General features: G+C 37.3%; 1 protein-coding gene across 6 annotated transcripts in view; it reads right to left on the bottom strand.

Moving 5' to 3' along the window:
- Positions 1 to 26,394, bottom strand: part of PPFIBP2 (PPFIA binding protein 2) — a 102,579-nt gene that overhangs the window by 31,138 nt on the left and 45,047 nt on the right. For all 6 annotated transcript variants that reach the window (XM_062000552.1, XM_062000554.1, XM_062000556.1 and 3 more), the window contains exons 4-6: positions 17,969 to 18,058; positions 13,850 to 13,963; positions 4,868 to 4,999 (exon numbers count right to left, since the gene is read on the bottom strand). In XM_062000552.1, the coding sequence (XP_061856536.1) occupies positions 4,868 to 4,999; positions 13,850 to 13,963; positions 17,969 to 18,058 (336 nt within the window). The remainder of the gene's footprint in view (positions 1 to 4,867; positions 5,000 to 13,849; positions 13,964 to 17,968; positions 18,059 to 26,394) is intronic.

Raw genomic sequence — 26,394 nt, 5'->3', positions numbered from 1 at the left:
CTATTCTGACCAGGTAAGTATTTAACCCAACCAATCTCAAACTGCATCAGCATCCAGAGTCAACTTTAAAACATTCACAAAGACTTTGTTTCAAAAGTGTACATACCAGTTGGTTAAAAGAGTTTCACATCAGTATAGTATTTTTCTATTCTTAAGAATATTCTTAAGATAAAATTCAGAAAAGCAGTTGCATATATCTCATTTTATACATTTAATTGTCAATCAGGTTTACAATGTGACTTTCATCCAACAAACCTTTAATGCATGTAAAAGAGGATTAGTTCTATAAACAATCAAAAATTTAGAAAGAATACTGGGCCCTAGCACACAAACTCTGAAATATCTAGTCTTTTATAGGCTGCCACATTTTCCCAGAGTTGCATAGGTTAAGAAAAGTTCCCCTGGGTGAAACCATATCCTTCATATGCTCAGTGGCTAAATTACCACTTTGCAGCAGCACAGCAGAACATCCCCCTAGCTAACTCATCCTCCTAGCAGAGCACTGGAAAGCAGAACACCCATAGTACTTGCTGTACATACAATTCAGATACTATCATCAACTCCTCTGCCTTCCGTGCTTTGATTTTGGTTATTTTTTTACCATCATCTTCACAATCAGATACCTCACTAAGTAGTACCAGATAGAGATGGGAGTTGTCAGGACGTACTTCCATCTACTGAGCAACTTTAAGAAATTGCTACATTAAGAAATTACATTTCCAAAGTTTCTAATGCTTTGTAGTGGTTTTGTCTGGGCCAGGTTTGGTAGCAAGGAGGCTACAGGGGTGACTTCTTTAAACAAAGCTCTGCCAGAAGGTTCCCCTGTAGCTGACAGAGCTAATGCCAGTCAGTTCTAATATGGACGCCACTGCTGACCCAGGCCTGGACAATTAGTGACTGAGGTGACGACTCAGTGAGTAATGTATTTGAGAAGGGGTTGCTGTGCAGTTGCTAAACTGCAGCAGCAACAGGGAGTGAGAATGTGAGAACAGCATCTCTGCAGACACCCAGGTCAGTGGAGAAGGAGGGGGAGGAGGGTGCTTGGGCCCTGAAAGAAAGACTCCCTTGTGACCTGTGGTGAGGGCTGTGGTGAGGCAGCTGTGCCCCTGCAGCCCATGGAGGCCACCAGGGAGCAGAGACCCACTCACAGCTCGTGGAAGAGTCCACACTGGAGCAAGTTCTTGGAAAGACCTGGGAGCCCATGGAAAGAGAGGAGCCCACACCAGAGCAGGTTTTTCCTTCAGTACTTGTGATCCTCTGAGGGACTCAGGCTGGAGCAGTCAGCACCTGAAGGACTGTTGTCCTGCTGAGTGACCCATGTTGGGGCAGGGTGTGAGGAGCTGCCCCCATTGGGAGGCCCCATGCTAGAGCATTTCATGAGGAACTGTAGCCCATGGGAAGGAGTCACACTGGAAAAGTTCATGAGGGACTGTCTCCCATGGGAGAGATACCACACTGTAGCTGTGAGAAGTGTGAGGAGGCCTCCCCCTGAGAAGAAGCACTGGCAAGGTCCATCTGTAATGAACTGACTGTAACCCCCAATCCCTGCGCTGCTGGGGGAGGGAAGCAGAGTCACAGAAGGGCTGGAAGGCAGAGGGAGGGGTGGGGGAAGGTGTTTTAAGATTTGTTTTTTATTTCTCATCTCCCTGTTCTTATGATTCATTAATAAATCAAATCCTGTCTGTTTTGCCCATGATGCCAATTGCTGAGTGATCTCCCTGTCCTTATCTCAAGACACAAACCGCTCGTTACATTTGTCTCTCTCCTGTTCAGTTTTGGAGGGGGAGTGATACATAATATCACTTGGTGGGCACCTGGTACCCAGCCAGGGCTAAACCACCATAGGCTTCTCAGGCAAGAGAAAAGCTGTCCAGGGAGATTTCAGAAACCTTCATAGCATCACTGCGTCAAAAGTAGAACGTTATTCCACAAAAAGGGAATTAAAATTACAAAGTCAAGAGTGAGACGGTCCAGTTAGAAGCAGTTATTATCCTCACCCCAGTGGCTTTATATATATATATATATATGTGTGTGTGTGTGTGTGTGTATATGCACACACACACACATAAATGGCACTTTAAATTTAGCATGTGTTTTTGAAGGGCTGGACAAGTGGCATTCAGTGTGAAACGAATACCTTTAAGAGGAGGGTAACAATGCTTGATAAACTCTTTGCTGCTAACTAAAATGAAAACTAAACTACAGCTGCATAAAATAAAATTAAACAAATCTGACCCATTAAAACTTGTTCATATTTAGAAGGATGTCTTAATTTGCTTTGTTTCTACCCAGCCAGAGGAACACCTCTATAGATAAATTCTATGTGGCTGGAAACAGCTTCTGTAAAAGAGGCTGGCAAAAAAATCGGAGTCCAGGGCAAACATGTTTTAGCTGTATTATGCCGCAACATCAAATTTAAATTTTATAAAATGCATAATTAGATTTAGAAATGACCGAGTCAGCCATGAAGTATAATGAATGAGCTGATAACTACTTGGATGCCTCTGTAACACATGCACTAAGATGAAAACTGAGGACTACTACTACTGACAGTAGCAAATGTATCAAATCAGTGCTCTGTTCACCTCTGTCAGTCCTAAACTCCATCTTGAAAGCAGCAACTGGTTAGCTTCAGTCTATAAGAAAAGCTCTGTCACCCATGGTTTTGTTCCATTTATGTAAAAATACTAATTGCAATTTCACTTAAGGCAGAATATGCTGTAAGAACATGTTGTAGTAGCCAGAACATTCAGAGACACGATTACAGCAAGATTAATTTCACTCAGTCACTATCAGTTTGGAGAACTGTCTCACTCTGAAGCAATTAGGTTACCAGAACACAACTGTGTACACATAAACAAGGGCAAATAAGACTGTGTACGTAAGAGTGATTTATTCACTAGAAGGATGTAGTTGGGCAGTGGAGACAAGGCCTTCAGGAAAACAATCAAACTATGACCAAGTGTAAGAGCATAAAGAAAATATATTACTAAATTTCATTCTGATGTTTGAAGTTGGGTTGGTATTGAAAAATTAATGAAATCTACAGTAAAAGGAGATGAAATAGGGTTAAAGAGTTATAATTCAAGTAAACATCCAATTTGATGGAAAGCAAACCCCGCTTATCTTGACAAATGGGATTAATGCTTATTCAGGACAATCTGAAACGATTTTTTAAATGGTTCAATGAGCAAAGTGAAATTGCTGTTTATTTCCCATTGCTTTACAACACCTATTTTCCTTGCTTTCTATACACAGGTTTGTGACATTCAACAGTCCAGAAATCTAATCACATCTTGAGGTAGTTAATAATGCAGGGCACACCTAACACAATGATTCTCAATTTTTCCATCAGATTAGAACTATTTTCCATCTCAGCTGGAATGTTTCCTATCACTTAGCAATACAACAAAGGCTTTCAAGGCCAATAAAGCTCAACTTTTCCATCCACAAGTGCCCCACACCTTGTTGCAGTGGCAGAATAATTTCTTAGCCCGGCCCTCATCACAGGTCCAGTCCTACTGGGTATTTAAAAGTCCTGTCAGTGCAAATACTCTCAAAACCTTTGTTGCTTTCCAAGAGTCAGGTTGACTGTGCATGTCCTGCAATCACTTAGGCAGCCTCATCCTAGTATTCAATGTAATAGGAAGTGCTGAAGGCCTCTCAGGAAGGCAGCTGCTGGGAGAAGGCAATCAGGCACTGCACAAACCTGTTCAGATTTTCAGGTAGTATGAGGCTGCTTATGCCTTCTGTACACAAGACACTGACAATTATGGGTGAAAGAGTATGAGAATGCCACAGATGGTAAAAACAGCAGCTGGTGCCTCTCTGTCTTGCAACCTCCGCCAGAAATTACTCTCTTTAAGCTATCTATTAATCTCTAGAGAAAACTTCAGAGGATAAGTCACAAAACAAACAAACTCCAAACATATTATGTCACTGAAGGTAAATTACTTATACATAGTTATCTAATATTCCACTAGCAACTTTATGGAGAGCAAACAGTCTTCTAACATTGCCTGGATTTCATACTGTCCTAAGTCAATGTGAAGCAGTAAGTCTTTTTTTTCATTCAGCAATATCCAAAACTTGGGCCTAGTAATCCTCCCTTGCCAGGTAACCCTCTCCTGCTAGTTGGACCCCTCACAGGCCCACTGATTAGGGCAACACACAGCAATTCATGTGAATCATTCTATTTCATAAGAAGCTTCTTTCCCAGCTCCCACCATCTGCTCACTACCATGAAATGGACATTGGTCATACGATTCCCTGTTTCGTATACTCTTTCTTAACCATTATGGTAAAAAGCAAAGGTGTTTTTGATATCCAGAAATATTCGTATCTCAAAAGGAGTAAGAATTTGAATTGCCTCCAATGCACATTATTTTTCAGCACTATTTATTTTGCAACCACAAATTGAGGAAAATCCCCTGCCTCAAGTGCCATATGCATTAAAATCACTGATCATCTAAGTGTTTGTAGCACTACTGAGCTAACAGCCTTTTCTGCCACATGAACAAGGAAGACCTGGTAGGCTTCACATGGCCATCCCAGTTCAACTCCTGTGGACAGGAAAGGGTTAAGTGAACACCAGTTGTAATGTGTGCTTCTAGAAGGGACTTTGTGCCTTGATTAAAGCCAAATAGCAGCCTCTGAAGAGGCATAATGAAAGAGGGGCAGAGAAACCACATCTTGAAACCACATAATCATATTCCTCACTGAATTCACATGATCAATGATACAGACTGTGTTGTAAGTATGGAAAATCCTATTGCATACCAATTTCAGTTCAAAAGCTCAGGTGTATGACAGTTTAACATAGACATATGAGAAAAAAAAAAGAAAACAGGATAATAAAGAAACTCACCTCTGCTTTGTTCTGTTTCTCTTCATATTCACTCTGTTCCTTTTCCATACCAACCAGCTTAATCTTCAGGTCTGAAACTTCAGCCATTAGATCTAACTTCTGAGTCTCTAGTGATGTTCGACTTAGCAGCTCCTGAAAGCAGAGTATTTTCTCTGGTTATTTATTTGAACACTGACAAAATGCCACATGATATATTGGCAAACCCACAGAAAAGTCTCTAGCCTAGTATTTAACGCTCTCAATGTGAAATAAAAATATTTCCCTTCAAAAGCCAGACTTGCTACTCCTTTACAAAGCAGAAAACACATTTAATGTAACCATTTACTTCAGGCAGAAAAAGTAACTAAAAATATACAAAATAACAGAGTGACTGGCAAATTCATACAAAAGCAAATTTCTCTAGCAAATTTCTCTACCTCCCCTCACAGCATTATACACTTTGAACCATTTGAACTGTGTGTTTCAAGTTCTGCAGTTATTTTCCCCTAATCTGTCCCCCCTGCCTCCTTATTTCAAGAAAACAGATGTATGGCAAAATTAATCTCCAGGAAAGACACGAAATCAGAAAACAATACTAAGGCTGAACAAAGACCTACATAATGCCCTCATGATACGTTACGAAACAGTTGGCTACTTGCTAAAATACTCATCAGACAAAGCTATGTTTTAGTTTTACAATGGAATACTTTAGAACCTCTTATCATGTGTTATTCACTGAAGGATGTATGAAAGAATGAGTACCCTAACAAAAAAGTACAAAATACAAGCAACATTTCTGCAATCATGTGAATAACACTTAACAAGTGTTACCTGCTGTAAACTTTCAACTTCTGAAGGCTACATACTGTAGAGGGAACAGCAGTAAATGAAAAGTGGAATTTAAAAGGCCATGGCTCACCTAAGTAACAGTATAAAAGACAAACAATTGGCTATGACTTCTGCTTATGTGCCCTGAGTTTGTTTTTCAGATTGCAGAGAAAAGCATACTTTTGACAGAGTAGTATTGCTGTGTTTGGAAAACATTTCAATATTCAAACCTTCATTGCATTTTTCAGTTTTCAAGAAAGAAAAAAACTTAAGAGTGTATTATATATATAAAATGCATCTTCTGGCCTCTATTTTGAAAGAAAAAAACACATTCAAGAGTTGAAGACGTATTGAAAAATCAATACTAAAAAATTAACCTTTGCAAAAGAATGTTAAATGGCTACATTTTTTACACGGTAAGTCATAACTCACCTTAGTGTTTTGATATCAAACACACCGAGGAATCACAGCAGATTCTGCTTTGAATCACGTGGAAGTGACTTAACTGAAGTTGCAACAGTTATTTCGGATCTACCCTCACGTTTCCAAGTGATCAGAAACTGCCCTGTCTATTACCCTTTTCTCATCTCTTCCTCTTCCACAAACTGTATGGTATGTTGTAGTCCATGGCTTTGAGCCAAGGAAGCCACAGAGGTTATTTTAAAAATTATACATGGGACCCAAATCTGCTCTATATGTAAATTGTTTTAGTCTGGTGGGGAATACTGCCCAAATTAAAAATAGTACTAAACTTGCATCTGCATTGCAACACCAATTATCTAAGCCGCCCACTATTCCCAGTGCCATGCCCATTCCTGCTGACACTGACAAGGATATTTGTGTATGGATGGGAAAATAAACAGAAATGCAGTCTCATGGTTTGTTTTTCTTCTCTGAATGAAATAAATCATGCACTAATCAGGAAAAGATAGTGCACTGACTTTTTTATTGAGAAACTCTAAGAGGTAGTCATCTAATGAACTCCTCCATGGTAGCTGTTTTCTACAAAGATAATTAAAAATTACAATTATAATTACAAATAATTCCTTTAACTTCCAGAAAAACACTTATTTGCACAAAGTTCCAGGGGCAGATTCCAGTCTGGACTGGACCGGGCTCTGTACAGCTGTTAATACAGAAGACTTCTGCAGATTATGACACAGCTTAAAAGAGAACTTTGATATAAACCAAGGCCTCTGAACATCAAAAAGGCTAGCAGGACAAGGTGACTTTGGCCCCATGGACAAAACTCTATTCGCTGTTGATCTGAAAAATCATTTATAATTTCTCTTTTTTTCCCCACACTGACATGGTATTCCATGGTATGACAGGAAGATGTCTTTATGAGACAAGGAAACATGCCATCCCTCTAGAGGTTTTTAACAAAAGATCTGTCCTTTTAGTGCACCATCTGGCACACCTACTTATTTTTTTCTGCAGACTCACAAATTATACTTAATTTGGCAATGGAGAGTAATACCTCACTGCCTTCATTATGAGTTCAGTAGCTCCATGTGAACACTAAGGCAATACCTTGTTTAAGGGAGCACAAAGGCAGTTGATTTTTTTTTCATCAACTTAAAATTTTACAGTTTGCTCTGAAGTTGGAGAGAATCAGATCCTCAGCCAGTGTAAACTGGCATAAAACTCTTGCCTTAAAATAGACAAAACAGCTATCCCTAGTTTGTTTTCAATGGAGCTTCACTGATTTAAAGCAGCTGACAATTTCTCTTGGATCTAGAGAGTCTAACTTTTGCTTTGAAAGAAAATGCCGTTAAAAGTAAATGTCCCCTCTTGAAATGGTAACATCTGGAAGCAATTATTTTCATCTTCAAGCAGATGCTCACAGTGAACAGCTCATTAAGAATGTGACCCATTTTGTTACAGAGAAATTACAGTGTATTTCAGTGGTATGATGCAACTTTAATTCATCCAGAATAAATGTACAATTGTAAGAAAAGAAAATACAAATTTATGTTATTGGCTTTAAAGCAAAAAAGATAATAAAAGAGAGGCAAAATGGTAATTTGGGCTGTAGCAGCTTTAAAAGGGACTTAAAGAGCTGAAATACAGAACAGAAATAGAATATACCCTTTTTTATAAATGAGACACTTGTTTCAAATTTTAAAACGTACAATAACTTAATTCATCAAAGTTTTTTTTTTAACTCAACTTTTAACTTTAAAAAATAAGGGAAAAAGCTACTTTAGAGTAAAATAATTATAAAGATGATTCACGCAGAAGATACAACATGCATGTAGATAGATCAATGGAAAATAAACCATTTCCAAAGACAACTGCAATTTTGAAATTCCCACTGTATACTTTTCACACCTTTAATCACATTTTCCAATATTCCTACTGAAACGGAAGCACATGCTATATACCTCACTTCTGTTTTTTGATGTCCTGGAAACACATCTTATAAGGCAGCATATAAATTTCACGGGACAGTTGTCAGCTGCAAGCACAGAAAATTCTAGGATATTTAGCACTCCACACACCAGAAGAAATAATCATGCCATACGTTGATTGAGAAACCGTAAGTAAGATTATAGTCAATTGAGGGGAAAACAACGTCAACAATCCCATTTTGAAACTTGTGCAGTGTACAAAACACAACGCTCAAAAATTTCAGACTTTTCACCCTTATTAAAACAGTTGAGAGAGAGAGAGACAGACCAAGCTACCTACCCGGCAAGCAAGATTCAGCAAGAACCACTGCTAATGAAGACTGCACTTTTAAAGAGCTGTGTGTCAGCTGTGGTAGAAATAAGATATTTGCTTAACTGAAAACACAGCTGAGAGCAATGTACATGTGTAATCAGCATGAAATGGTGCAAGTCAGTAGCAGAGAGTGAATTATAGCCTTCCAATTCATCATTTCCCATTATATAGTTAAGCAACAGAACTTCCCACTGCACTGCCAATTTGAACAGCTCTTTGCATATGCCTGACAAGCAGATTTGTGCCTATGTTAACTGTAAAATAACAAAGCAATGTAATGCTCACCTGTATAGATAAGCTGCACAACTTGAGAGCACGCTCTGGAAATGTTATGCCTCAGCACCAGAGCTGCACAGAGCACACTTCAAAATCTGAAACACTAAGCTAGCTGCTGGCAAGAAGTTACTGTGTGCTATAAACAAGTGCTGAAATTCATCTAAGATCAGATAACTCAAGCAATTGAAAGTTGCAGGAATGATCCTTGCCGGCCAGCAAAGTTCCTGAGAAGCAAACAGATACAAGCCACATTTATACCCTGCAACCAGGATAGGATTTTGGCTCCCCTGAGCACAAGACAACTGCAAAACCAGAACAGATACACACTAAACTGTGTTGGATTCAAGTTCCTACTCTCATACAACTCCTCTTTGCATCTTTTAGTCCGCTAGTTTTTAAAAGATTCTCCATCGTGCCTCACAATGGGCACTGTCTGGTGCACTTTCCCTGCTCCTTGGTAGAAGTTGGCAATAAACTGACACGAGAAACAGAAATCCACTCATCTGCATCCAAGTACTGCAGTTTCTATATGCATTTTTAAGACAGAAAGAATCCTAAATCCAAGTGCTTTTTACTTTGCAAGAGAATTTAATTGATAGAAGACACAAGCACGTTTACATAATGCAACCACCTGATAAGAGTCCCTGGATTGCTTCTTGCAATTAAGTGTCAGAAATAATTTGGAAGGTGGAAAAACACCATCAAACTGCATCTAGGACTTAGTACAGGTCAGGTACCGGTAACATACTGTGACACTGACCAGCATTTTTGTTGCCAAAGCAAACAGTATGTTGTCACACTTTATGCCAGAAAGCTTCAATGGGAACTAGTATCTGTTAAATAAATCAAGCACAGCACAGGAATAGCAAGGCGGTAACAAACTATTTTTACTCATTGTAATTTCAGTAACAAATACACTTAAAAGAACCATGAGGTGAAATCTGTATGTGCAGAAAATTTACTTTTTAAACTGACTTAACACAGCTGTCAAGACTGACAGCACAGCTTCCATAGCACCAACATGTTTACATTGTGCACGGCTGGTACTTTCTGTTATGGGGCAATTTAGGCTCCTTCACAGAGCAAAAATTACAAGTTGATAGAAGGTTCCTGCAAGGCTAACATAGCAGATGTTCAACAGACTCTCTTCTCTTAAAAAAAGTATTTCTTTCTTAAAAATGCCTGGGAAAAAAGTATTAAAAAATGCCACAAACTAACTTAGAAAAAAGACACACACCCATCACTGTTCTCTAAAATTGGCTGACATTTTACATTTTAACGCAGCTGATATACTGGAAATAGATTACACAGCATACATTTTTTTCATAGGATGATTTTAGGAGGTTTTGTTTGTTTGTTTTTTTCATTTCAAGACATATTCATTGCAATGTGCTAAAGGGTGAGGCAGTCAACTACTCACAGGCTGGCACTTCCATGTCAGCAGATCTGTAGAGGATAAGACAGAGATACCACTGGAAGGCAATTCAGTGAGAGCAAACTGGTGTCTTCCAGCCATGCTTCAGAAAAATGTTTTTTAACATTTAATATGAAGGATGAGGCAAATGTGTTTCTTTGCCCAAACTAGAATAACATTTAAGGACTCATTAAAAATTTTGCCTTTGACTTTCATGACATTTCAAAAGACTGACTTTAAAATAAAGAAAGAAAATGCGAACACTTGAAGGTGGAAAAAAAGGCTTTATCTTGATTAGCTTGTACCCTTACAAAAGGAAAATGTCAAGTTTGACACTGTAAGCATCACATCTTATGAAAACATACATGCATTATCTGTAACTGTGCACATCAGAGCATCCCTGCGTCTGTTATAGAGGATTCTCTTGTTTCTCAAATGCTGAGGAGTTGTATTTTCTTTGGCTATTGTTTCATAAACACATAGGTCAAATGTACATCTCACCACAGCTCTTATGCCACAACTTGAACTTTTCTGTGAGCTGATTCAATACACTAACCCAGTAGAAAAATGTCCTCTTCTTCTTAACCGCCAAGTTAGTTTTCTCCTAGTCACTGAGGAAAAAGTCTGATGATCATGAGACTCAGTACAAAATAATTTTCACAAGCATGTGGTCAGGAACGGTGAGCAGGATCAAAGGAGAATGAGGCACTCTCCTTTTTGTAGCAGTAACATTTAGATTGGCTCAACTAATTTCTTGAACGTTCACATTTTGACTATAGTGCACTATCCTCTGGAGTAATAAAGAATCATGTTTTTCAACAAACATGCAGCAGTATCTGTTGCTACTATTCTGCATTCAAGATCCACCTTAAATGTTGAAGAACCATTTTATGTAATTTTTATAAAGTTTATTTTAGCTGCTGTTTCAGAAGTGTTTCCATGATCACTTTGTAGCAGGGTTCAAAACAACTGTGCATAAATCACAAGCCAGAAGGATTTTAGCCAGTAACCCCACCCTGACAAAGTGGACAAGTCTCTGCTAGCATAGATTCAGCAAAATCTATTTTGCAGGGTAGCATTACATACCCTCTCTGTTATGGAACTACCAGATATCATCATTAAGTATGTTTTCTGTTTTTATGACAGCATTTTGGGCACAGAGTTAATTAAGGGTCCATTTTCTTGTAGTTCTCAAAACTAAAAAGACAGGGCTTATCCTGGACTCAGGAATATAGTTTCCCAGTTAAGCTTATCCATCCTGCAGTTAGATTAGTTGTACTAATATACATTAAAGATCTTTCAAGCTACGGCAATTATCACTATTATTCCATTTTCCACTTAGAAAAAGCAGTCCACTTAAGTTCACAAAGGTAAAAACCAATGGAGTTCAATATATTGTAAATGAGCAAATAGAATAATGAAATGAAATTGTATTTACATGCACCTCAGAAAGATAATAGAAGTCTTTCTGAAAAGCAAGAATATTTGTATAGGTACATAGGACTAGATGATTTTTTCTTACTAGAAATAAGTTAGTTTACTGTAAAAATAAATATTGTCTTGAAAGAACCACTGGAAAAACTCAATGACAGCACCAGTATCTTTCATCTCTTTGTTAGGCATCATAAACACTTGTACAAGACACTGGGAACTAATGGCTGAGAAGATCTGAACACAACTCTCCCCAAAACATGACTGATCTATCAGTCTACTGAAGGCCCCGAGGCTTGACACTCACTCTACTTTTGACAAATTAACTGCCAGGTGGCCCACTGGCCACATATCTTACATGAATGTCTTAGTCATCACATTATCAGGTTATTCTCTCCAAATCTCAACTCATTCCCTGTAGAGAGTAAACTTTTCAACAAGATGAACTGAGAAAAGAACCTTTAAAATGAATTATAGCAATCAGGGCCCTCTGTTGAGCCATAATAAATGTAAATTTCTCTGACTGTTGAGTTTCCCATACTCCACAGTCTACTGGGGGATGTAACCCATTTCAGAAAAAAAGCACAACTACCATTCCCTCATCATCCTCTAGCTTTCATTTAGTTTGCCCTTTTTAGTGTTCACAAAACCAAAATGTTAATATCATTTTTTCTTATTCTAGTGAGAACATCTGAGTTCCATACATTATGTTCAAATACAAGACCTCAAAACTATAAGACAAAACAATCAACAAATTTGAGCTTATTACTAACTATTTAATAAATGTGTAAGAAAAACCAATTGAAATTATTCCCATCTGGCAACAAATACAGCCAAAGTGATGTCAAAATTTATATGTAAGGTATATGTTAAACATATTTGGAGATTATCTGACTTCTTTAGCTTTAGAGTACAGACTTTTGTAGCTTACGACTTTAGAAGCAGCTTTGTAAGCAACTTGCACAATTTCCTCAGAAGTAATTTGCAGTTTCATCAGAAGACTATCAAAGGAGAAAATTTTAAGTCATAGAAACAATAAACAGGTTTAGTAGAAGTCTCAGAACAACTATGTAGTTTTAGATTGAAACAGGAAACTTCTGCACTCCATTGTGAATGCCTTCCTGGAGTTTAAAAACAGATTCCCATAACTTAAACACTGTTCTTTGAATTTCACTTCAAATATCACTGAAAAACTAAATGCACTCACTATTTACATTTTTTACAATGTCTACCCTCAAGTCATTTAAATATGAGAACGAAGCTTTTCCCAATTGGAAGTATTTTGGGCTGAAAAATTTGTCCAAGACTAAGGTTTTTTTGGAGAAGCTTGGAGAATAATAACTTTAAAAGGTTTAAGACACAAGTTTATCTTATAGAAAATGCTACTGAGTACATACATAGGTACACGGATTCTCACCATAATAAAATAAGTTTATATAGATTAACACAACTATAATTCAAAGCTAGGAACAGTTCATAGAAAGACTTGTATATTTGTCAGAGACTAAACCAGTAAATTTATATCACAACATTTTGGGTGAGGAGAGGAAGTAAGTTCACCGAGAACAGTATCTACTTTGCAAATATCTGGCATTTCGATATCTATGTACTGTAACCAGTGGATAATCTGCAGTAACAGGAAATTACACTGTTAAAGTTCTTCTGCATTGACAGACCTGCCAGCTCTGCAGTAACTCACGACCTGTAAGGTATTTAACATTTGTTCTGCTCCCTCAACATATAACAATAAAGAGCAAATATTAAAAAACATAGCCTGAAACTGTCGATTGAAATAAAGAAAAATGTATCTTTATATACTAATTTTCTGTGAAAAATAATGGGAAGACTTCCAAATTAAGCAAAAATCATTATAGAACCAAATCTGACACAGTAACTCATTTCAACTTTCTACCTGTTCTGCTTCAAAACCATATAAACCGAAATATATTAAATAAAACTTCTTAATTCTATAACTCCTAAATATAGTAGATACATTTAACCTGTCTAACCAGTTACTCAACCATGTCCAAACGTAGTTCATCAGCATAGTACAAATAAGACTCGATAGTTTCATTTTACATGCTGCCATGTACAGTATTATGCAACCAGACAGTAAAATGTTTCTGTGACAGGAAAACAAAGAAACATCTATTACAAAAAAAGCAAAAGTGCAAAGCAGCAAGAGAACAATAAAAGAAGCATTTTTTTTTTACTTCATTTTATCTTGGTCATAAAGGCACTTGCACATGCAGACAAGTTGATCATATATATCCACTCCTTTGTTGGAGAAGATTACACAAGAGGCTTTCCAATCGAGATTTTTTTACCTGTTGAAGCATTTCTTCTGTAGCATTCAGTTTCAACTGATGCCCCTCAAGACAGATTTCCAAGTCCCGGATTTTCTCTCCTTGAGCTTCCACCTGGTCTGTAAGAACACTCACCTGGAATTTGAGAAGCACAACGCCACTGAACCGACTGTAAATAAGTTTCAATTACCTTATACAATTAACATCCAAATGCAGACTTTAACAGCAAGTTCCCTTTTAAAGTCCTCAGTGGTTTAATATTCTCGTGCTCTGCAGCAACCTGTTCTATCAAGTTAGCCAATTTTTCAGTCTTACCTGGGTTCTGCTTCAACCCCGCCCTCTGACTTCCCTTCACCCCCCCCAGTTATTTTATTTTAATATAAAACCGAAAAAGCATTTCTAGAAGAGATGGAAGACTACCTATAGGTAGACTAAGTTATTTCAGGCAGAAAATTAGAAAGCACTGAACAAGAACATAAGATACTGAAAACATTTTATGTGGTTTTGGAGCACACATTGCCATTTCAGATTCCATTGGCATTTCGCTCCCTAAAATGGTTAAACAATAGAACTGTTCATTTGGAAACCAATCAATTACTTCTTACAAGAACAGAAAACCAGCTTACCTATCAATAAAAAGTGTTTTGAAGTTATAAAGAATGCAATGAAGAAAAGGCATGTTTTAGCAGCAGCAAAGTTCTAGTCCAAGAAAAATTCCCAGGCTTTGCAAGCCAAAACATGAAAGCAAAAGAAGTGAGGTACAGACAATGAATCCCAGGAAAAGAAACAATAAGCAATACTGGTAAAGAACTATGGGAATGGGTGTACAGATCAGTGATGTGCAGTGGAAAAAATCCCAGTGCTATACAGCACACACACTCTGTATATTCATTTTTTACTATATATGTTTACAAAAGCCTCAATTATACTAGAAAACTGTTATATTAAACAGGTGTTTCACCTCCAGTTTGCATGAAATTTGTTGATAAAAATTTATCTGTGCTCATATCCAACCCTGCAACACCTCTACTGAAAAAAATATTAAAAGGAAAGGTACAGTATGTGGGAGTAAAACCTTTAAGATAGAAATGCTGTGTAGTGGATCTAAAGCCTAATCAGCAAACAATCTAGTTCACTTCAGGGAAGCTGCAGAGGGAGTGACTGAGTGATCTGTATTTGTTTTACCTGCAAAAATAATGACAAGTGTGCCTGAGAAAGGAACACAGCTAAAGAAAAAAAGTAGTACTATTTTATTTTTTTGCCTTTAAAGTAGTTGGCTGCAGGGTGGCGCACAGATGAATGCAGGATGAGAGATGATAGGAAGGAGTGGGTGGAGGCACATGGCAAGGGAACATATCTAAGCTGGGGCAAGGGGAGAACTCCCTCGCAAGAATGTCTGTTGCTTGTCTTTTATTTTGCTTCCATTAAATGAGTGATGGCACACACACACACACAAAAAAACCCCCTATGAGGTCAGAAAGCAAGAAGAAACAAATTGAATCCTCTCCTTTAGTCTGATGCAGGTTCCAGAGAAAGAAAACAAGCTCTACTTAGAGGGTTGGGTTAGGTTCCAACTAGCACTGTAATGGGTAAGGAAAACTCTGTATGTTAAACGTGACCTGCAAAGGAATTTAGTAAAACCTTAGCAGCTTTAGAAGTATGTGTTGGATGTTCCAGTAAGGCTGAGAGGCACATTAGCCACTTTGAGCTCATATTTTCCCCTCTGTTGAGGATCACATCTGTCAGACTCTTCAGGGAATCAGTAGGCCTCACAAAGAACACCACCCCAGCATATGTTATGTTGGCAAGACCATCTTGCCGTAAAGTATAACACCCACAAGAGTCAGCCTGTAGGTAATATGTTTTCCGTAAACCCCTGTAAAAGTGAGACATGTTGAACAATTAGCTAAAAATCAAGTGGCCTAAGGCATTAAAATATCTTTGTGATTAAAAGCACAAAAATCCCAAACACCTAAAGAAGTTAGTCCCTATACACAGGCACTGAGCTGTAAGAAGGTATCCCAGATACTGTAGCATTTCCAGCCTTCACTACAGACTGAAAAGTGGAAACAGAGTTCAAGGTGCACTGTTTGACTCAGCCTTGGTGGACAGAGATAGCAGCCACTGCCTGTGCCTACTACAAGGTGCCTTGTACTCCTGCTTCTGCAGCAAGACTCATGCAAGACTGGAGTGCTCCCACCCTCATCTTTCCTACAGATTACAAATACAGACCACAGTCACTGGCACAATTCAGCATAAAAATATAGAAGTGTGGTGTCCCGTTTTCCATCAGTTTCTCATCCTTCATGACAATGGTCACACCCAGGAACCAGCAGACTGCAGATAGGGTTCTAACCCTAGGTCCATCTTGGCATCTTTATTTGTTGTTAATGTCCATCTACCAGACTGAGATTTTCATCTAACTTTCCTGGGGTTTTTGGAGTTCTACTGCAATACTGTGCAGTGCGATAAGAAAATGCATAATGAATACTGGCTAAGCCTCTTGATTTGATGGGGGTGTGATGTAGAAGTAAAGAGAGATAATTTCCACACCTGACTTTACTACCTTCTTTTTGAGAAAAAGTCTAGGCAGGTCTCCAAACCATGTCACAAAGCCCCCTTCTTTGTGAGTTTGGCCCGCTGCATTCTATGGGTTCCTATTTGTGTAGCTGAAGAAATAATTACTAAAAATCAGCAAGACAAAGGGAGGAAAAGTTCATACTGAGCAGTAGCCTGGAATAGTCTTCAGGAACTTAAAAGTAATGGAGACTAGTGGTCCCGTTAAACCCACAAAAGCTGATACACTTTGAACACCAAGATTCTGCCAAATCTGTACAAGCCTACGAGCACACATGACCATCAACAGCAAGCTGTATAGCACAAACCACATCCAAGACGACACTGGCTGCTATATACAGACAAAGATTACAAGACTTATACACACACGTGACAAAACAAAAGAGGCCTTCAGTGACAAAGCCACAGGTGTACCAGTACAAGCCTCTGCTTCTGAGTAAACAACTGGGTTTGAACTGTGCAAGAAGTGAACACCCAGCGTGTAAAGTTGTTTGCTATTATGAATGCAATCAAGATGTTACCGTTAATAACCATTTGATTAACAAAAGGTGTTCTAATAAGTGTCAGTTGTGACATTGTCTCCTCTGACCTGATTACCTTTCAAAAAAAAAAAAAATTTGCAGTACACACCTAAATACTGCAGGATTTTGTTATTAACTCAGTAGTGTTCTTCCCCATATATTTGGTACTAGAAATTTTAGTTTAACAGTAACAAAGAAAATCTAACCAAGTCTAAGCTTATGTCTCACAAAACATTTATTGTTTATTTAACAACAGCAGTGAGAATTCTGCTCCGTAAATTGGCACAAGCACGAACAGAACATACAGGATAAAACATGTTTACAGAAACTAGTAACTGAAAGTAGGGAGAACATCTACCCAATACAGTTAAATTTTGTTTAATATAAATATGCATGCTTATAATGTGTTTTTATAAGCATAAAGACAAAGGATATGAAAAGACCATTTAAAGATTCTTCAGCTTCAGTTTTAAACAGCATGTAGTGTACAGTTTAGTAATAGTGAAAATATTCAGAAAAAAATAATTAAGTTTTTTTCATGTATAACGTGTTTTCTCCAGGAGGAAAACTTACATGGGATGGCGGATCTGTTTGAAGAAGGCTTGGTAAAGTGAAAAATGGGAAACCTGGAATAGCTTGGGCATGGTGGAAAATTTTCTTTTCCTCCTTCTACTTCTCCTTAAAAAAACTATATACTATATACTTCTATATACTTGCCAGTCTCCCTGTTCATTAAAAATGGTGGCACATGGAACCTAGGAAGATTAACTGGTTCAACCTAGCATACCTAGAATGAGAATCACTACCACAGCATTGTCTTGGGACTCCATAGCATTATTTTTAAGTTGGTTTTTTTTCCATTGTCATAATTCTCCCTCTTACTGCTGTTACTCTACTCTCCTTTAACAAGTTATCCTACTATGAAATCAGATGAATTACTGGAGAAATATTGTATTTAGTGACCTTACTAGAAAATAATATGTTACTTCAGCTTTATTCACCGAATGTCAACTACATTGACAATGTTCTCTTTAAGACGTACCTGAAGTATGAGCGACTCTTTATCACCTTCTAATCGTGCCAATCTTTCTTGATAAGTTTCATTATTAGATGAATGATGATTCGCCTGTGACTGGGGGGAAAGAAGTGCTATGAGAATTTTTGCAGTGAATATTACCGTTTCAAGCAAAAGTTAATACAGAATTTGTGTATATAGAGTGGTGATTACAATTAAAAAAATGTGTAAAATATGTCTACAGACTAAAACTGTCCATTTCATATGCATTAAACCTTTTGAACTTCTCTGTTTTTAGCTAGATTTTGAATACTTCCTCATCTCTGGAAATCAAGAATGGTATAGGAATAGATTTGTTACTTTCTAGCAGACCATCATTTAATTGGGAAATACCATCTTATCAAGACAAAAAACCGAAAACCTTAAGGTGCAATACATGGTCTCAACAGTGTTTTGCCAAAGTCTTGGTGTTTATTTTTCAAAGGTGAAAACTGTCATATGTATTATACTATCCTAGAAATTACTGAACAAAATTTGGGGTTTTTTTTGGTTAGCAATTAACAATTTCATTAAATTATCAAATTCTTAGCAGGAAACACTATAGCTATGTAATCACTTACGGATTTCTAAATGGCTCTAAGCAGCAAGAGATGGCTTGCTCCTAACTATTAAATCCCATTTCCTATGAATTTTAATACTCCAGAGAGAAATAGCCGTTTGCTTAGAGTACTGAAAGTACCATAAGCCCATGGCTGTTCACTTCCCAGCTCCACTGTGAGCAATGGATTTCTGCTGGGGAATGAAGCAGTATGTCAGGCTTTTTGGCTAACACAAGAATACAACTTCATGGAGGTCTAGGTCAGATACACTACTCTGCAGCTGACTATTCATAGTTAATTGTACAATGGCACCAATATAATTACAATCCTCCTCCCCAACTGTCCTTTCTTTTTCAACTGAACATTTGGGAATAGAATTTTCTTTTAATATTAAATATATTCATGGATTCTTGATCTTCACTGAGATCTACAGGCCCAAATACAAAGCAGATAGTCAAAAGAAACATGGTGCTAATTAATGCAAATCAAGAAATCAAATATTTATCCAATCAAAAGACACTTTTGAAACCAATAAATGCCGGATTGGATAAAAGTGTGGCACCCTTATGAGCTGAGAGGAATTGAGCACCCTTGTCTCTGATAATTTTGAAAAGCACTGAGAGAATCACAGAGACACTAACAAACAGGACTGGGAGGTGTCAGAAGACATTATCTGGTTCATTATTCCATCCTAGGACCAATGATTATTCGCAATATTCTTGTCTTGTCTGCTCCTAAGAAACCCATTAGACAGCCTTCCCAGATGCTTCTCAGATACCCATCATTAGCCCATATTTTTTTTTAATATCTACCCTGAATCATCATCTGTTCAAGCTATTGGTTCTTATCCTATCACCTTGGATAAAAAGAAAAAAAGGTCTTTCCCTTCACTTTAGAAAATTTTTATATATTTGAAGATGATCTGTACATCTGCAGTTAGCAGGTCACTCTTTGAACTAAACCAGGACAATATTTTCTGTCTTTTCCAGCCTAGGACCCATAACTTCCAGATCCTTTTTTAAAGCTCTCATTTAGTCAGCATCCTCTTCATCCTGTATTTACTCATTGTTTCTGCTTAAATGTAAAACCTTGCACTAGTCTATACTGAATTGCATCCTATTATACTGTTTCCCTATGCATCAAGCTCTTCTTATGTTTTAATTATGTCATTCTGCATGTCTACAAGGCCCCTAACTAGAATCACTTATAAATTGACTAAGCTTGGTCCTTTTTCTCGTTCCAGAGGGTCAACAAGAACATTGAAGAAAAGAAAGTGCAGAATCTCACTTATCAGCATTCACTGTCAAAAGAAAAGTATGTTAATTCTACTCAGAATACACTTTTCTCACTACCTTTTGAACAGCTTATAGTAAGTACAACAAGATTGAACTGAATTAAATATATTATAATCAGTAATTAAGAATTAATTCAACATCAAATCACAAATAAGACATTTTACTACACTCATATTTACCAAATGTATAGCCTCCAAAGATATCTGCTGCACCAAGTGACTGTTAAAGTTCCTCTGCTGGAAGTCCACTACTCAATACCCACATTAAAACCTAGTGAATCACATCCATGTGAAAAAAAGTGAGAAGAAAAAAAAAATCCCAGTCCTGGGGGTCAGACAGACTGTGCTCAGACAAGTACAGGAAAGTACAGTAGGCAGAAAGTGACTTGCTAAATAAAAGTGGCTGACTGACACACAGCAGTTGTTTAAGACTTGGGAAATCTTTGTGGCATGCATAAAGACAAGATAAAACAACGTAACATGAACCAAGGCCATCTGTGGATGGTTGGAGTGCATTCTGCAGTTGTGAACGTCAGTACTTAGAGGGAACTGGGCAAGTATACTTAGATACCACACGTATCAGCAGCAACTGAATATAGGACCTATAACACTAAAGTCATAAGACTACTGGAGACTCAAGCTGGTGTGAGAGCTCACAAACAACAGTAACCACATGAGGAAAAGGCTGAATCACCAAGATTTTCCAGAGGATATTAATTCACAAGATGCAGCCTTAAAGATCAAAAACAATAACCCAGGCTCCACTAAATATGTTACTCACATAAGCTAAATATGTTACTCACATTTGTAAGGAACAAATGACAGTAATTCCATAAAAGATGTTAAAAAGTGTGTGACAACACATAGTAACAAATTAGAAAGACAGACATGCTAAGGCAAGGTGGTTGTAACTATGTTGATGATAGTACCATGGCAGATGAAAAGTCAAGTGCATACCATAAATACTTTGCAAAGCAATTTCTTGAAGCATCTATATTACATTCTCCATAGAGATTTTGAATGTAGTTTAATGTCCATCAGATTGCATCAGATGATAAAACAAAATGCTTCCTAAAACAATTACAAGTCAATTGTTTCTCCCAGTTCTAGAAAAACAAATGAAAAAAGAAAGGCTTTTGCATTCCATCACATCCTTCAGCTGCTTCATTATTAATTTCCAAATATCCCTCTGGAATATGCTACTTACTCTAATCTGGACACAATACTGGTAGCTGCTGGAAACTTGACTGTCTGAGTATCACTTACATGACCGAGTCATTGCAGAGTTCTTTTCCAAGAAAAAGGCTTAAATATTTCTCCAGAATATATGACATAAATAAATCAGACTTCAGGGTACGATTCAACAGCTTTAATTTAAAATGGGGATAACCACCAAAACTATAAAACAGTATGGCAATAAAGGGAAGAAATCTTTGATCACCTTGGCTATCTTCATTTTCAAGAGTCTTCCCAGAGGCTGGTAAGCATGGAATGTTGTGCTTTCTTGTATATTAATTTAATAGGAGAGAATTAATAATGCAGCTTATTTTCAGAATGACAGAACAACAGACATTCTATAGCACTTCTGTACAGTTGTTCTGTTCTGAAGCTCCTGTAACAGAACTGCTAGCTGAATCTTAACAGGTTGTAAAAGTGAGCACATGCACAAGACCATAACATTGAATACAGGCCAGTTTAAGTTCTCCTCATATTGTTGTTTCAGCTCAACATAGTTAATTTTAAGACAAAAAATACCATCTTCTGAAGTTGATCACCAAGCTGCTAGGCAGAAATTTGACAATAATACCATGAGTCTCATATTGGGCTGTGGAGAGTGGAGGAGCTGGGAAAAAAAAAACAACTGGCAGGCAGTTGAAGTGGTGATTTGTAAGGTTTTTCAACAAGTTACCCACCTCTTTTAGGTGATAGATTATGTCATAACCCTCCTCTCTTCTTATTTAGTCATATGAATCACCTTCAGTACCACTGATAATTGAATAAGATGCCTGTGGCAACTATAGTAGTTGCATTAATGGGGAAGATTAGGGACATGCTTGATGTGTTGTCTTTTGTTGCAGTTTAGAAGCCGAAAACAAGGAGTATAGCCAGCAGAGTTCAACTAGCCAGTTCTCCCACAGACTGTAGTGTTATATTTCAAGACAATAAAATGTATAATATAGACTTTTCTCAGCCTATTTCAAGTTGGTAATACTTAGGAGAGTACAGACTTTCCATCTCTTTAGTACTCTTTTGGGTCAGCAGAATTGATGTTATGAATCACAGTAATTGCTATTGTGTAGTGATGAGTGAGTGGCCTACATAGTAAACATCTTTATTTTGGCATCTGAGTACGGACACAATACCAATTTAATCTGTTGGTGTGTTAGTGCTACCCCAGATACACACCCATCTGAATACATGTGCATTCACTTAGTGTACTTGAGGAGGAGGAGTAGGGTGGAACATGATTTCTGAATCTGTAATTCTTGCCTTTCATCTCAAGGTAATTAATAAATCAACAGCAGGATTTTCTATTTGCTGTTTTTCCTTCTTGAGTAAGTGCCAGTCACTTTGAACAAGCTAACAGCATATAGTCTGAAATTAAGTACAGACTGAGCTACGTAAATTTCTCAAGTCCTTACAAGACAATAATTCTCACCAAATATTTATATTTTATCAGAATAACTTTTCCTAATACTAATACCCAGTTTCTTCTCCAGACAGTTACATTACTTAAAGGGCAACACCCTTATAAAAGTCATAAGATTCACTCTCAATATTATGAACTTAATAGCTACAGTGTAGGTTTGATCACTCCACCTCTTGCTAATATAGGTTATGAACAGAAGAATACAGATTTTCCAGAAGAAAAGAAGTAAAACATAAGAATAATATGCATTTCTTTCAGGTAAGCCATCAGCTGTGTTGTATGCACTTCAAAAGCTGAGTCTAAACAAGCTACAAGAGCGAGTAGACACCTCCACTTTGTATGAAGGCACCTGCCTTTCAAAATTAGACATCTTACCACTGTACAAAGTTTTCCAGCTGCAACAGACTTTCCATTTTGCTGCATTTCATTCACTGCAGTTCAAATAGCTCGGTTAATTTAAAGTTTTCTTAGATAGTCAATAATACTGTTTGTATTAAATGTTATCATTTATGTTTGTGATGCTTGCTAACAATTTGTGGATATACCTACACTATTACGTACCACAATGGGGGGTTGTGTCATTTTTGCTTGGAATAGTGTGTTCCAACTAAGGCCACATAGAAAGGTAAGAATAAAGCAACAGGAAAACAGACAAAAGCAAACAAAGGAAAACGTATTAATTGTGCTTCATATATAACTGAGACAAAGGGAAATGGTTTTTTTTGGCTTTGTTCATCTGCTCTTACACCTTGTCTATAGCCATTCTTGGCATTCTTGGCACAGCATTTTCACAGGTCATTTTAACATCAAGCCAAAAGGCTTGAAGTGTAGTGACACCCTGTTTAAATTTGATCAAAATATTGCTTTGTCCCGGCTGCTGTTGCATAATGTTTACATTATGTTAGAACACTACTGCTTAAAAATCTGATCCTCTCTTCTAAGCATCTGAAAATAGTAGCTGTATCTGTCACTTTGCCTGCCTGGGTCTCATGATTTTTGTATTTGTCTGCTGTCCTAACCCAGTCCAAGCCACAGATACCATGGAAATCTTGCTTAACCAGCCACTGCAACATCAAAACCGATTCTGGTCTCTGAAGTGATTTCTGCTAATGATGAAATTCGAGCCAGCTTTGGCATACTTGCCCATGGGTTTTTCGAAGTCTGCTGCAGTTAAGCGCCATTTGTTACTCTGGAGGGTACTCATACTTTCATGATCAGCCAAAGAACAGCAGTTTACGATTGTAAAGCCTAAAATCTTTATATTCTATCACAGTCTGTACCAGACATGAGACACAAGGATTCTTGAACATGAGAATTAAATAAGCAACTTAGATTGTTTCAAAGGAATTTAAGAGCAGACTGCTTAAGTTCTCCTAGGAACAATGCAAGATCACTTTCAGTTCTCTTCCCTTCCTCCACATGTGTTCACCCCCTTAAAGGAAAAACAACAGTATTGATATTTTCCTTTATGCAGACTACATAAAAGGAATTACACTCAACAACATAAATAGCATTATTAATTTCTGTAAAAGCCTGTTCCAAACTTGAACACAGTATACTTTTTGGACACAGTACTTGAAAATCATCCTCAAGATACTCTGTGTTAAACCCTGAGAACACTTCGGTGTGAGAGTTTCTTCATTGAACCTATTTATTGAGCCCTTTCTCTTTATGTTATTGTCCTCAGTGTATCCTTAATGCCACAAAACCTGGTGAGAGCACTCCTTTGCCTTTTGTTAGCAAATCTATTTGTTTAGAAGTTAAATTTAAACCAGGAGGCAGGGATGGCAGACAAACCGTATTCACAACCTCATTTAAATAACAAATTAATACGTGATCTCCAAAACCGCTAGAGTTATTCAGCTATTACTGCACAGAACACAGGTTAAAATAACAGTATAATGTTACCAACTGCTACTTCCTGTTGTCTCTCTTCCTTCACTATCCCACTCACTCCCCATTTAATCCCCTCCTCATCCACACTTTAGAAATGTAGCAGTTTTCAGAAGCTAATGTAAATATTTTCTAAATTAACTTCAACATTGTCAAGCTTTTGTTGAAGACTGGCATTATAACATGAATATTTCATATTCATTCAAGAAACTACCCAAATTAAAGTTCTTAATCATGTTTCAAACAGGTATTTGCCTAAATTTTTTGTTTACATAGCTAGTAAATACAGTGCATGTGCATATATATACATGTGTGTTTTTACTCCAGTATCATACAGAAGCACTAACATCAATAATAAATGGTGTGCATAGAATTTTCAAGAAAAGTACACACAGGTTAAAACAGATTTAAAAATTATATCGAAAGGGTGAAATGTTTTCATAATATATAATTAATATTGTAATAAAAAACCCCAGTCTAGTGTGAATGATCTATTTGCATCCCATCAATGGATTTTTCAAACACTGAAAAAGAAATACTTAGAACCTAAAAAAGTCTAAAAGCTGACAAAAATGAAGTGATTTTTCCAAGATGATGAGACAACTGCACAAACCGAGTTTTTTCTTTTATAGGAAGACAAAAACAATCTCATCCAGTTAATTCATGTTCAGACAGTTCATCACAAAATTAAGACTTTTATAGCACTGTCTTTTTAAAATATAATTTTGTTAGAATAACAGGAAAAAAAGTACCACTGTTTTTATCCAAAACAAAGGCATCCCAAAATGTCTCACAGAGCTACCTCGATGAAGAATGAAGTGAACAACTAGTACACATGATTTTTCATTTAAAGCATAACATGGTAAACAACATATTCTCCTTTTTTTGTCCACACATTCCCATGCAGGATTTGCTGTTTTGTATTACAGTCTCAGGAGAGCCTGACCACTTGCTAGAATCTATTGCCATTTGTTCAAAGTTCGATTCCAGAGTTTCAGTTTTAAAGACAAAGACAGCTGATTCTCTCCCCCCTCCCTAAACCTCCTTCTCCTACATGAAGAAACATCTTTAATTCATTTCTCCTGAAGAAACTTACAGTATTTTATGTCTGAGGCACTCAATATGTTTCCCAAAGCTGAGAATTCTGACTAAGACTTGCTCATGTTCATTTACAAAGAGAAAACAAAGCCCAGCAAATCACTTACCCTCTTTAGCCACGTGAAGTGCTTGTAAATATCAATCTCACCATCCATGCTTTGGGCCCATCTCAGCAGTCACATTCCCAGGATTAAAAGAAACTTTTGGAAGCAAGCACTCTGCTTTGTTTTACAGGATATAGCTGTGACTTCTTCCCCTTTCAACCCTCAACTTCTAAAATCTTGAGAGTGTGTTCACATTTTAAGCTAAATCTTCTGCCTCTGTCCCGCAGCCTTACCCGGAATGCTTCACACAGATGTATATATAACACACAACTGTGTAAACTTTGGACTCTCCCCCAAACATCTGGTTTTTTTTAAACAGCAGATCAGTTACCATCAAGAACAATGCGACTCTAAAAATGTCAAAAATATAACTTGCTAAATGATCTTTAAAAAAGATCTTTCAAGAATAGTATAAATCTGCAGAAACTGTTCTCTTTTAATATTGAATAACAAGCTAAAAATTATTAAGCTGTCACTGAGAAACTATTTCCAAGTAATGCTTTCTCTGGCTTTCTGTTTCAAGAGTGGCTGGAACTCATTACTAAAGACCCCCTATTTCCTGTCTCTGTTTTACTCCCTCTTTATCGTAACACTACGCAGCCTTCTCAGTTTATTTCAGGCTCAGACTAAACCTAAAAATAAGTTCTGCTCTTTGAATTACTTGCCTGTCCTCTCAAAAGACATTATAAAAGTGGAGGAATTCAGGGACGATCCTGTGGATAAGTTAATTATCCCATAAACACTGCTATTGCCAAAGAGGCAATTTTCCATCTTAACAGAAGATGATGATACCCTTCTAAGATTTTTGTCTGTTG

The sequence above is a fragment of the Colius striatus genome, chromosome 7 (genome assembly GCF_028858725.1).
Source record: "Colius striatus isolate bColStr4 chromosome 7, bColStr4.1.hap1, whole genome shotgun sequence".
Lineage (NCBI taxonomy): Eukaryota > Metazoa > Chordata > Aves > Coliiformes > Coliidae > Colius > Colius striatus.
The sequence above is the reverse complement of the archived record's forward strand: the minus strand, read 5'-3'. Positions and strand labels throughout refer to the sequence as shown.